Raw genomic sequence first — 13,790 nt, 5'->3', positions numbered from 1 at the left:
CCCAGCCAATCCCCTGCCTGCTCTCCTCCCACCCAGCCAATCCCCTGCCTGCTCTCCTCCCACCCAGCCAATCCCCTGCCTGCTCTCCTCCCACCCAGCCAATCCCCTGCCTGCTCTCCTCCCACCCAGCCAATCCCCTGCTTGCTCTCCTCCCACCCAGCCAATACCCTGCCTGCTCCTCCCACCCAGCCAATACCCTGCCTGCTCTCCCCCCACCCAGCCCAATCCCCTGCCTGCTCTCCTCCCACCCAGCCAATCCCCTGCCAGCTCTCCTCCCACCCAGCCAATCCCCTGCCTGCTCTCCTCCCACCCAGCCAATCCCCTGCTTGCTCTCCTCCCACCCAGCTAATCCCCTGCTTGCTCTCCTCCCACCCAGCCAATCCCCTGCTTGCTCTCCTCCCACCCAGCCAATCCCCTGCCTGCTAAGTGCTCTCCTTCCAGCCAGCTGCTTGGCAGACATCTCTTACATGAGAAAGGGAGATGAGTGGAGGAGAGGGAGCGAGAGAGGAAGAGGGACAGCTTCCATGCTAGCGTTGCCAGTAGCCATGCTATGTGTGCAGGGAGCTGGATCGGCCTTGGTTGGATGTGGTTGTGGGGATGGTGGATGATGTGTCTATTTGATGATTAACAGCAGTAGATGGATCAGGTTGCCTCAGCTGATTCTAAGTCTGTGGTAAAGTGGCTTTCTCTAACCCCTCCATTTCTCTGCTGACAAGGTCAGTGTGTGTTGTGTGTATGTGAGAGGTTTGGCACACACACACACACACACACACACACACACACACACACACACACACACACACACAGTCAGTCAGTCACGTTAATCCAGGACACTGACATGACTCTGCTGGAGGAGGAAAGACATTGATTTCTCCTGGCATACTTCATGCTGAGGAGGAAAGACATTGATTTCTCCTGGCATACTTCATGCTGAGGAGGAAAGACATTGATTTCTCCTGGCATACTTCATGCTGAGGAGGAAAGATGTTGATTTATCCTGGCATACTTCATGCTGAGGAGGAAAGACATTGATTTCTCCTGGCATACTTCATGCTGAGGAGGAAAGACATTGATTTCTCCTGGCATACTTCATGCTGAGGAGGAAAGATGTTGATTTCTCCTGGCATACTTCATGCTGAGGAGGAAAGACATTGATTTATCCTGGCATACTTCATGCTGAGGAGGAAAGACATTGATTTCTCCTGGCATACTTCATGCTGAGGAGGAAAGATGTTGATTTATCCTGGCATACTTCATGCTGAGGAGGAAAGATGTTGATTTCTCCTGGCATACTTCATGCTGAGGAGGAAAGATGTTGATTTATCCTGGCATACTTCATGCTGAGGAGGAAAGGGGGTGGAGAGGGAGGAGAAGAAAGGTGCTGCAGACAATAGATGACTGTGTCTCCAGGGCCTGAATATTGTCTTGACTAAGGTCAACCTGACTGCTGGCTGTTACTACGTCAAATCCAGGTTTAGCATGGGCAGTGGTTTGACTGTTACCATGTCAAACCCTCCCGTCTCTCTCCACTCCCTCCCCTGTAGCCCTTGGAGGTCTGGTCACGTGACCAGGGTCAGTCCCTAGCGGTGGTTAGTGATGGCCTAGGGTGTGAACGTTATAAATGTTCATATCATAACGTTATTTCCCTTGTTATAGCCGAACTAGACGATTGGATATAAAGGCCTTGGGAAAAGTGTGCAATTTAAATAAAACCAGAGAAGAGGTGAACTTTAGGCTACTTTAGTGAATTTGCGAGGCATGCAAGACGAGATCCAGATTACCAAGACATGCACCACGGTTCTCTCTGCCTGCCCCATCCACTCTCCCTCGCACTGGCAGCATTGCATTAGTGGAAACCAAGTTCTCAGGGCAGGCCTGGTTGTCGCGTCATCGGGGACAATTTTAGCTAACCCTAACCCTTTCCTTACGTTAACCTAATTCTCCTAACCTGCTGCGTAAATTCTCCTAACCTGCTACGAAAAGTCACTTCTGCTAGTCAAAACGGGCATACCTGCCCTGAGAACAGTCTTGGTTTCCACTAATGCAATACAGCCTCGCGCTGGCTCACCTGCTCTTTCTCTTCGCTAATGATTCAAGTGTGTGTTTAGTCTTTGGTCTGTTGCGTGTAGAATATCCTAGCCTAGTCATTGATGATAGGCCCTGCTTTACTGAAGTTGTGAGACATTGCAAGCCAAGAAATTGCGAGATACAGCATTCCATTGCGAAATACAGCTTTTGATTGCAGATAATCCTAGTGCACGGTTCTGACTGTCTGGTGGCCAATCTGCCTATACTGTGCCCCTCCTCTCTCTCTCAGTCCCTCGCTAGCTGCAAGTGTTTGTGTTCTCGGAAGTACGGCAACTAATCAGTCAATTCAATTTAAGGGGCTTTATTGGCATGGGAAACATATGTTTACATTGCCAAAGCAAGTGAAATAGATAATAAACAAAATTGAAAAAATATATACAAAAATAACAGTAAACATTACAGCTAACAAACAACAAATCAATCTCCGTTCCTAAAATACTGAATCTTAGGAGTCGATTCCTAGAGGAATCAAATCTTGACACTCAGAAATGGGAGTCGACACCAGGAGTCGAGGAATCAATTATTTTGGAGTCTACTCCCCACTACTAGGTTGTCGTTAAAGGTTAGAAAAATGGCAGAGAAAGGCAAGCGACAGCAGTGAAGTCCTGTATGGCAATACTTTGAGAAGTTAAATGAGAAGGAAATGCAAACTTTGCGAGGTGGAATTGAGGTACAGTAATGGTAGTACAGGTGCAATGCTTAACCATCTGAAAGGGATGCTCCATGAGACCCAAACCGATGCTGGCAGGAGCACAGCTGCATTGTGAATTCACATGGAATGTTATACATTTTTCTTTGCGTTTTTAATGGAAAACCGGTAAAAAAAATTGCTGTTTTAAACGTTAAGAAACATTTGCCATTTTGTCTCATCCCTACTGGCCGTTGTTTGCCCATCAGTAAGCCTACTACGGCACCTCCCTCCATCTCCCCACTGGTCCAGTCAGATTAGCATTCTAATGGGCCAGATGAATGCTGACACAGGCAGGACGCTGTCAGGCCCCTCTGTGTAGCAGACATGTCAGTCCCATTCTGTAGTCCAGAGGCTCAGTACGTGCACACACACACACTACCCTTCTACTAGTCCCCTGCCTCTCTCCCCACCGCTGGCCCCTTTTCTCAGGGTCACAGAGTGAAAGGTCATGGATATGGTGGGATGTACAATATGTGTTTATGAAATGGGGTTAATCCATATATTTCCACCTTGCCTGTATGTCTGCTAAAGGTTTCTCATGTCAGATGAATCAGGCCAATGCAAGTCATGTAACATAGCATTACTTTTGCTAGTGTAGCTATCCACTGGGCTTTATAGGGCGGTGGGTTTATCGTCTGACTAGGACTGCAGTCATTCAGATCATATAGGATTACAAAAGGCCACATCTGGCGTTGGACAGATCTTATTATCATGCATATAAAGGTGGTCTCTGTCTACATTGTTTATAACTAGAGATAAAAGCCACAGATGTACATTCGTTGGCCCACTAGTGAGCCTGCATCTGGTCCACAGGTAGACTGAGGGAGAGAAGGGATTTTTTGACCTGTACCATGTTCCATTGCCTTTACTCCTCTGCTCTGGTCTCAGGGGAAGTTGAACTGTACAGGCAGGTGGAGTCAGGCTGGACTGAAATCGCTTTGGGATTGTTTACATCCAGATATCATTATGGAGTGAGTGGCTAACTAGCCTTAGAGTACTGCTTTGTTACAGTTCAAATGACCTGCCAGTGTACAGTGACATGGCAGTGCCACCTGCTGGGCTGATGGGCAACTATATGTTGTATATTTGAATTGGAAAGACAACTGTGATGTTGTGAAAGCTATTACAAAATTAGTAATGTAACTCCTTTTGCTTGTTGGATTTCTCATACTACTTTTCCAAAGATTCAAGCTCTAGCATATTGTCTGCATTGATGATAGTAAATAGATGTCAGTCAGACTGTATGTGAAGTAGACTGGGCCATCACTATAATAACTTCAGCATGGTCTCTCAAACCCATCAGTCTGCTCTGCTGTCCATCCATGTTTTCCTGGACCAAAGACAAGGCTCTAATTTGATCACCAGCCAGGTCCAGAGAGCCTCCCTGGCCATATCAGTTATGGTTTAGTTTCCCCTCTAATATCCCCCATTCCACTCTTTAATAATATCTCTCTCCTCTTTCCATAAGGCTGGGTGGGGATGACAGCAGCCATATTTCTGCCCCGGGACGGAGGAGTGTGGGGGCTATATATCAGCAGACTGAAGCTGTGCCTGAGGAGGCAGGGAGGAATTTGGGAATGTGAAGCGGGTAGAGGGATGAAAGGAGCTTATATTGGAGTGAAGCTGATTTATCACCTCTGAGAGCAGCTCAGGCCTCTGTTAGAGGTAGACTAGTCAGACGAGCTAAGAGTGGTCTGTCTGTCTGTCTGTCTCCGACTCTGTTTGTGGAGGCAGGCCTGAGGTGGATGTGAGCTAGCTGGGTATCTCATAGTTCCGAAGTCATGTACATACAGTGGGGAAAAAAAGTATTTAGTCAGCCACCAATTGTGCAAGTTATCCCACTTAAAAAGATGAGAGAGGCCTGTAATTTTCATCATAGGTACACGTCAACTATGACAGACAAAATGAGAAAAAAAAATACAGAAAATCACATTGTAGGATTTTTAATGAATTTATTTGCAAATTATGGTGGAAAATAAGTATTTGGTCACCTACAAACAAGCAAGATTTCTGGCTCTCACAGACCTGTAACTTCTTCTTTAAGAGGCTCCTCTGTCCTCCACTCGTTACCTGAATTAATGGCACCTGTTTGAACTTGTTATCAGTATAAAAGACACCTGTCCACAACCTCAAACAGTCACACTCCAAACTCCACTATGGCCAAGACCAAAGAGCTGTCAAAGGACACCAGAAACAAAATTGTAGACCTGCACCAGGCTGGGAAGACTGAATCTGCAATAGGTAAGCAGCTTGGTTTGAAGAAATCAACTGTGGGAGCAATTATTAGGAAATGGAAGACATACAAGAACACTGATAATCTCCCTCGATCTGGGGCTCCACGCAAGATCTCACCCCGTGGGGTCAAAATGATCACAAGAACGGTGAGCAAAAATCCCAGAACCACACGGGGGGACCTAGTGAATGACCTGCAGAGAGCTGGGACCAAAGTAACAAAGCCTACCATCAGTAACACACTACGCCGCCAGGGACTCAAATGCCAGACGTGTTCCCCTGCTGCAGTGCCAGACGTGTCCCCCTGCTTAAGCCAGTACATGTCCAGGCCCATCTGAAGTTTGCTAGAGTGCATTTGGATGATCCAGAAGAGGATTGGGAGAATGTCATATGGTCAGATGAAACCAAAATATAACTTTTTGGTAAAAACTCAACTCATCGTGTTTGGAGGACAAAGAATGCTGAGTTGCATCCAAAGAACACCATACCTACTGTGAAGCATGGGGGTGGAAACATCATGCTTTGGGGCTGTTTTTCTGCAAAGGGACCAGGACGACTGATCCGTGTAAAGGAAAGAATGAATGAGGCCATGTATCGTGAGATTTTGAGTGAAAACCTCCTTCCATCAGCAAGGGCATTGAAGATGAAACGTGGCTGGGTCTTTCAGCATGACAATGATCCCAAACACACCGCCCGGGCAACGAAGGAGTGGCTTCGTAAGAAGCATTTCAAGGTCCTGGAGTGGCCTAGCCAGTCTCCAGATCTCAACCCCATAGAAAATCTTTGGAGGGAGTTGAAAGTCCGTGTTGCCCAGCGACAGCCCCAAAACATCACTGCTCTAGAGGAGATCTGCATGGAGGAATGGGCCAAAATACCAGCAACAGTGTGTGAAAACCTTGTGAAGACTTACAGAAAATGTTTGACCTGTGTCATTGCCAACAAAGGGTATATAACAAAGTATTGAGAAACTTTTGTTATTGACCAAATACTTATTTTCCACCATAATTTGCAAATAAATTCATTAAAAATCCTACAATGTGATTTTCTGGATTTTTTTTCTCCTTTTGTCTGTCATAGTTGACGTGTACCTATGATGAAAATTACAGGCCTCTCTCATCTTTTTAAGTGGGAGAACTTGTACAATTGGTGGCTGACTAAATACTTTTCCCCCCCACTGTAACTGTACACAGTAGCCATGCAGACTACAGACACACACAGAGTAGTGTCTTACCTCATCTCAGTCTTCTCACCTTTCTTCCCTTTGTCAAGTCCACTACCGTCAAAGACATAGGCTCCTACTACGTGTGTTTGTCTGCATGGTTAGTGTTTGTGGATGGGGTTCTTCATGACTCAGGAGGCAGAGTTCCTGGAATAGGAGGGTGTGTGTGAGCTGAGCTCTCCCAGGTGTCTAGTAGGACTAGTCTCAGTCTATAAATAAACCATCGATGACCCCCAGTCACAGGGTAGGAATGAGATCATATAGCAGTTTTTGTGGGAGTCTTTCTCTATATCCCTCTCTTACACACAACACACTCCCCTTTTCTCTCTCTTACACACCTACACACACCACACATACACACACCATATTGAGCAGTGGTTTTAGGAAGCTGTTTTCTCAGAGGTAAGGAAACGCACGGTGACACTCCTGACATCCATTGTTCTGGTTGGCGTGACTTTATTCATTCCTCCCGCTGTCATTGGCCGAGAATGAGTGATCGTGGCCCATGAGTCCCTGGGGTTAGGCTGATGTCACGCTGAGGGAATGGAGACAGCGGACATGTAAAACCAGATCATACCGGACCAGATACTGGACTACCCAGGGTTTTATTGTTTAGGAATAACTGTGGTTGTGTTGCCCCTGGCGTCACCTGTGTAGTGTGCAGTAGTCACAACAAGGTCCTGTGTGGTCAAGCATGGTTTTCTGTCTCTAGCTGAACAGACTCTGAGAGGAGCGCTGGAGTGGATCGTCTGCTTTGCTATCTGCCTGCAGGGCCTGGGAAGAGGAGCAGGGAGGCTGAGCTGGCTGTTACACACACAAACATACACACACACACACACACACACAGTGTGTCCTCCTGACCCTGACTCCCTCCTAAGCCCCTTTTTTATAATTAACACACTGGAGTTACCACCAGCCTATCTCTAAACTTTCCACAGAAGGCTGGTTTAGCTAGAAATGACAGGCACCTATAGATGCTGATAGTTGTGACTTGACATACTTACCTGTGGGAGACAATGGGCAGTCTCAGTGTCTGAGACGTGATCAGGGTCAAGAGGAGTGTCTGGGTGGGTCGGTAATGGGCTCTGTAATATACTATTGTTGAGGTGTGTTCTGGTAAAACAGATGTGACAGGTATAGCTATCCTGCATGTAGTGTCTGAGGGAAGGAAAGGGAAAAATAATTGACCCTTAAAGGTGTTCATCAGTTCTGAAGGAAAGACCCTCACCTCGCTCTCTGTCCTCTCTCCAGGACTTGGAGTTCCACGGCGTGATGCGTTTCTACTTCCAGGACCGCGTAGCAGGGAACTTTGCCACCAAGTGTATCCGCGTATCCTCCACGGCCACCACTCAGGATGTCATCGAGACGCTGGCCGAGAAGTTCCGGCCTGACATGAGGATGCTCTCCTCGCCCAAATACTCTCTCTACGAGGTCCACGTCAGCGGGGGTGAGTGTGTGTGTGTGTGTGTGTGTGTGTGTGTGTGTGTGTGTGTGTGTGTGTGTGTGTGTGTGTGTGTGTGTGTGTGTGTGTGTGTGTGTGTGTGTGTGTGTGTGTGTGTGTGTGTGTGTGTGTGTGTGTGTGTGTGTGTGTGTGTGTGTGTGTGTGTGTGTGTGTGTGTGTGTGTGTGTGTGTGTGTGTGTGGGGTGGGGGTGGGTATAGACCAAGGGTATTGAGGCATTGTTGTGTGTCACACTTAGCGTTAGACTGCTAATATCCAACATCAGGTTTGTTTGGGTATGTGGTTTGACAATCTGCTTTGAGTTAGCTACTCTGTTGGGGCTACTAGACAAACACTGTTAGCTTGCAGTAGAGTGAAGACAGGAGAGCGGAATCCAACTCCCATGGTGCTTAATGTGACCTTGAGATCAACAGCCCGCAGTTCAGGCTTTGAACGCTCTTCATACAGAGAGAGAGATTGGCAGAGCATGTACGTGTGTGCTCGCATAGCACAGTCGTGTGCTTTTCCACTAGCAGCAGTCATGAAAGCTAACTTAGACCAGCTTCTTATATAGTAATATTTATAAATATGAATATTATAAAACTCAGCAGTCCTGCCACATTATGTCTATGAAAATCGTTAACGCTTTATCCTAAGCTTATCCCAATACATGTTTATCTATGTTAAATGAGTGTATATAGCCCAGAGCTAGCTAGCTGGCTGTATAGGGGTATGGGTAAACTGGTGTGGGTTAACAGTGTGTTAAGTGGAGGCCTCCCCCTCTCTGGCAGAAGAACGGAATCTGGACCTGGATGAGAAGCCCCTGGTGGTACAGCTCAACTGGAACAAAGATGACCGCGAGGGACGCTTCGTCCTCAAGAACGAGAACGACATCATCCCCAAGGTGAGTGTCGACAACAACAACAACAACAAGGCACAGATCAGCCTTAGGCTAGCCTGGCTTCCAGTCTGTTTCTGCTTCAGCTAAGAAAAGTACTGGCCTATATGCCAAGATTTTTGAATTCCTGTGAATGTGCATAACACCATTGTAAAAGAATAGTGGACCCAGGCTAGCCTTAGATGTGGCCATCAGTAAAACTACTCAAACTGCTTCACAGCAGGACCTCTGGCATGATAACACTATCATATTACTCTGGCTCTGTAGCACTGTAACTAAATACCCAACCATCAAGTTCACTGCTATGATCTTGTTAGTCTATATTTCATTAGAGGCTCATAGGGACTGACTGTTCAATGTGTTGATGTCCATCTTGGCTCAGATACAATGAAGTGCCTCCCGCTCCGAGACTTCTTTAGTGCTCTTTAGCACCCCAGAGAGATGCAACTATGTGTTTTTTTTATAGTGGAGCACTTGACTTCAAGTACCTCAGCTCCCCAAGCCTCCTTCCATTTCCTCAGCCAAATAAATGCTTATCCCCCCTGGCTCTAGATAAAAGGCAGCAGTGTGTGGGTGTGTTTGCATGTGTGAGTGAGTTATGCGTTTAATTTTCTGGGACAGGTGGCTACATTGACCAGTGAGAGTTTAACCAACCTTGCCCAGGAGAGCAGTAAAGAGCTCTAAAATATACACATGTTTGTGTACATACATTCACACGCTCACAGTCACACACACGCTCACAAGCTCGATTCTCTTACCTAGAGTGAAATGGTCTGTAACTCACCGCTCCAGTCATACAGTGAGGGAAAAAAGGTGGCAAAACCCTTGTTGGCAATCACAGAGGTCAGACGTTTCTTGTAGTTGGCCACCAGGTTTGCACACATCTCAGGAGGGATTTTGTCCCACTCCTCTTTGCAGATCTTATCCAAGTCATTAAGGTTTCGAGGCTGACGTTTGGCAACTCGAACCTTCAGCTCCCTCCACAGATTTTCTATGGGATTAAGGTCTGGAGACTGGCTAGGCCACTCCAGGACCTTAATGTGCTGCTTCTTGAGCCACTCCTTTGTTGCCTTGGCCGTGTGTTTTGGGTCATTGTCATGCTGGAATACCCATCCACGACCCATTTTCAATGCCCTGGCTGAGGGAAGGAGGTTCTCATCCAAGATTTGACGGTACATGGCCCAGTCCATCGTCCCTTTGATGCGGTGAAGTTGTCCTGTCCCCTTAGCAGAAAAACACCCCTAAAGCATAATGTTTCCACCTCCATGTTTGACGGTGGGGATGGTGTTCTTGGAGTCATAGGCAGCATTCCTCCTCCAAAGACGGCGAGTTGAGTTGATGCCAAAGAGCTCGATTTTGGTCTCATCTGACCACAACACTTTCACCCAGTTCTCCTCTGAATCATTCAGATGTTCATTGGCAAACTTCAGACGGGCCTGAATATGTGCTTTCTTGAGCAGGGGGACCTTGCGGGCGCTGCAGGATTTCAGTCCTTCACGGCGTAGTGTGTTACCAATTGTTTTCTTGGTGACTATGGTCCCAGCTGCCTTGAGATCATTGACAAGATCATCCCATGTAGTTCTGGGCTGATTCCTCACCGTTCTCATAATCATTGCAACTCCACGAGGTGAGATCTTGCATGGAGCCCCAGGCTGAGGGAGATTGACAGTTATTTTGTGTTTCTTCCATTTGCGTCTAATCGCACCAACTGTTGTCACCTTCTCACCAAGCTGCTTGGCGATGGTCTTGTAGCCCATTCCAGCCTTGTGTAGGTTTACAATCTTGTCCCTCATTGGAGAGCTCTTTGGTCTTGGCCATGGTGGAGAGTTTGGAATCTGATTGATTGATTGCTTCTGTGGACAGGTGTCTTTTACACAGGTAACAAGCTGAGATTAGGAGCACTCCCTTTAAGAGTGTGCTCCTAATCTCAGCCCGTTACCTGTATAAAAGACACCTGGGAGCCAGAAATCTTTCTGATTGAGAGGGGGTCAAATACTTATTTCCCTCATTAAAATGCAAATAAATTTATAACATTTTTGACATGCGTTTTTCTGGATTTTTTTGTTGTTATTCTGTCTCTCACTGTTCAAATAAACCTACCATTTAAATTATAGACTGATCATTTCTTTATCAGTGGGCAAACGTACAAATCAGCAGGGGATCAAATACTTTTTTCCCTCACTGTAGCAGGAGGACCAGATCTTAAACCACACTTAACCCTCTCCTCTCCTAAAAGTATCCACTACTAGAGGACTCCCTAAAGTGCTGTTAGGCTGGTGTGTTTTAGCGATACTAGATCAGAACATTTGGAGTGCTTCAGGGAAGTGGAAAGAGAGGTAGTCCTATCAGAAGAGTCCCCTGCTCAGCCATTTGACAGGGCAGGCCTGGAACACTGGATGGCTTTAACACATCTAATGCTTAATGGGGATTTAGACTCCAACTGATCCCCTCTGAAAAGGCCCACTCTCTCTGCTTTCTATGGCAAGTCTATGCCTCTGTCAGTTCACATTAGGCTTTGACTATCAGCCTGCTTTTTGTGAAATGGTCAAACGAAACTACTGCCGCCAAAGCAATTCAATCCTTTGTCAGCTGGTTATTATTCTGTTTACATATGCAGCATTATAAACTCCAGTCTTAAGTATGTGTTTGACTGCCAGTTTGATTGAACTCTGGCCATGTTGTTTTCTGTCTGTCAGCTGATAGTTTAAATGGACTAGCTGGCAGAGTGGTGCCCAGGCCTCAGGCTCTAGGTGTTAGGTAGGCCCCAGTACTTCCTCTCTGTGGAGCCCAGGGTCACTGAGTCCTACTTGGCCCTCAGCCAACTTCCAGCCAGCCCTCTGGGGTTCCTAATACCACAGATCACCTAAATGAAACACTTAGAGTAAGTGACCTGCCTTAGTAACAAACTTCACACCCTCTCACTTCCCATTGTACCTTCTCGCTCTCTCTCTCTTTCTTTTGTTCTCTTCTTTTGTTCTCTTTCTTTTGTTCTCTTTCTTTTGTTCTCTCTCTCTCTCTCTCTCTCTCTCTCTCTCTCTCTCTCATCTCTCTCTCTCGTTCTCTCTCTCTCTCTCTCTCTCGTTCTCTCTCTCTCTCTTGTTCTCTCTCTCGTTCTCTCTCTCTCTCTCTCTCTTGTTCTCTCTCTCTCTCTCTCTCTCTCTCTCTCTCTCTCTCTCTCTCTCTCTCGTCTATCTCTCTCTCTCTCTCTCTCTCTCTCTCTCTCTCTCTCTCTCTCTCTCTCTCTCTCTCTCTCTCTCTCTCTCTCTCTCTCTCTCTCTCTCTCTCTCTCTCTCTCTCTCTCTCTCTCTCTCCTCTCTCTCTCTCTCTCTCTCTCTCTCTCTCTCTCTCTCTCTCTCTCTCTCTCTTGTTCTCTCTCACCACAGAAGGTGCAGAGCACGGGCCGGAGAGGGAGAAGGAGGGAGTGATACAGAACTTCAAACGGACACTGTCCAAGAAAGAGAAGAAGAAGGAGAAGAAGCGAGAGAAGGAGGCTCACATTTCTGACGGAGATGAGCAAGCACTGAGCAGAGAAGATGGGTAAGGAGGGCAATGTCACTTGTAGCTTTATATAGTGTTTCCTTACTTAGTCTTGCTTGTTGAAAATTATGTTGTTATTATTGACAATTTTGCTGAGATGAAGAACATCCCCTCATCCACCTGCTAGTGTATTAAGTATTAACATGCATGGTAAAGCAATATATTTCTGTTAGTAGGTTTGCAATGGAGCACTTCTGAATGTATTTTCTCCTGCTCCTCAGTGAGAACTCCAGACTGGCAGCGGAGGTGTACAAAGACATGCCGGAGAACAGCTTCACCAGGACCATCTCCAACCCTGAGGTGGTGATGAAGAGGAGGAGGCAGCAGAAACTGGAGAAGAGGATGCAGGAGTTCCGCAGCAGCGATGGCAGGCCAGACTCGGGTACACTCACCCTGGGACTGTCTGTCAATTAAAAATTAAAATATGTTATTAAACTTTTATTTGAATGGACTATAGCAGTGTGAGGACACGAGTGTGAGAGCCGAGCGTGTGTGTTTGTGTGTCTGTGTCAGAGCGAAGGCCATTGTCTCTGGTTCTTGTCTATGGCCAGTAGAGAACACCCTGTCACCATACTGTAAGTACATAAGGCCTGGACCAGTCAGAGCAGAGGGCTAAACCGCTTTAGCCAATGTCCTCCGTGAACACCACACACTGTCTGGCACTGCCAGGCCTCACATCTTGTTCCCTGTGGCTTACAGCCCTCTGCCAACCATGGGAGGAACAGCAAGCTGCAACACAAAAATGGAAGCAGGAGGGTTTTTTCATCTTCCATAGTTAGTGACGTATAAAAAATAAATAAATGGTCCTCTGACCTCTGCATCCCAAAGCTTTTTTGGTCAAGTGGTTAAGGTGGCATAACTTTTTTTTTAAAGGCGTTCATCTCGTAGTGTTTAGAAGAACTAAAAACATTGTTTTGAATCTAGGGTAATCTAATCCTAGATCTGTGGTTAGGGGCAACTGTCTACCTCCAGACACTTCTTTGCCCGGACCTTCTCCTTTTGAGTGATGTCCAGACCTCAGAGGTTATGTAATCTGGAGGCCTGGACCATAAGCCCTCTGGTCTGGTCAGCCTATGCCTGTTCACTCCCAGCTAAATTCCCCTCTCTCTGGCACGGATAGAGACCTTTATCCAAGTTCCTCCTCATATTTCCTCTCTATCTAGTCCCAGTCCAGAGGATAAATATCTCAATCAGATTATCCTAATCCAAAGAATATGCTCACATGTGTCTGCAGGCCTGCTGTTTGTCTAACTCCAACTCCTGTTTCTGTCTCTTAGGGGGACGTTGAGGATCTATGCAGACAGTCTGAAACCCAACATCCCCTATAAGACCATCCTGCTGTCCACGACAGACATGGCAGACTTTGCTGTGGTGGAGGCCCTGGAGAAGTACGGCCTGGAGAAGGAGATCCCCCGGGAGTACTGCATCGCCAGGGCAAGAGTCAACACACCACTCCATTCAAACACAACTAGATGTTACTCTACCCCATTCGAAGCCAACCTTGGTCCTGGAGAGTTACAGGGTGTTCGGGCTTTTATTCCAACCCAGCACCAACCCACCTGATTCAGCTCGTCACACCCTAGATGAGCAGTTTATTAGTTAAATCATGGGTGTTACTGTTGGGACAAAATCCTTGCACACCCTGTAGCTCTCCAGGACCAGGGTTGGTGAGCACTCCTCCATATT

The 13,790-nt window shown here is 46.8% G+C and overlaps 1 protein-coding gene across 1 annotated transcript in view; it reads left to right on the top strand.

Annotated features, from left to right (window-relative positions):
• The window catches only part of LOC311108517 (afadin-like), a 119,497-nt gene that overhangs the window by 53,069 nt on the left and 52,638 nt on the right, over positions 1-13,790 (top strand). The window contains 6 exon segments of the mRNA XM_084151163.1: positions 7,482-7,677; positions 8,461-8,573; positions 11,951-11,960; positions 11,963-12,104; positions 12,326-12,505; positions 13,382-13,538. Of these exon segments, the coding sequence (XP_084007289.1) occupies positions 7,482-7,677; positions 8,461-8,573; positions 11,951-11,960; positions 11,963-12,104; positions 12,326-12,505; positions 13,382-13,538 (798 nt within the window).

This window comes from Coregonus lavaretus (assembly GCF_964263955.1).
Source record: "Coregonus lavaretus genome assembly, chromosome: 33".
In the NCBI taxonomy this organism is placed as follows: Eukaryota; Metazoa; Chordata; class Actinopteri; order Salmoniformes; family Salmonidae; genus Coregonus; species Coregonus lavaretus.
Note: the sequence above shows the minus strand (reverse complement) of the source record. Positions and strands in the feature narration are given on the sequence as shown.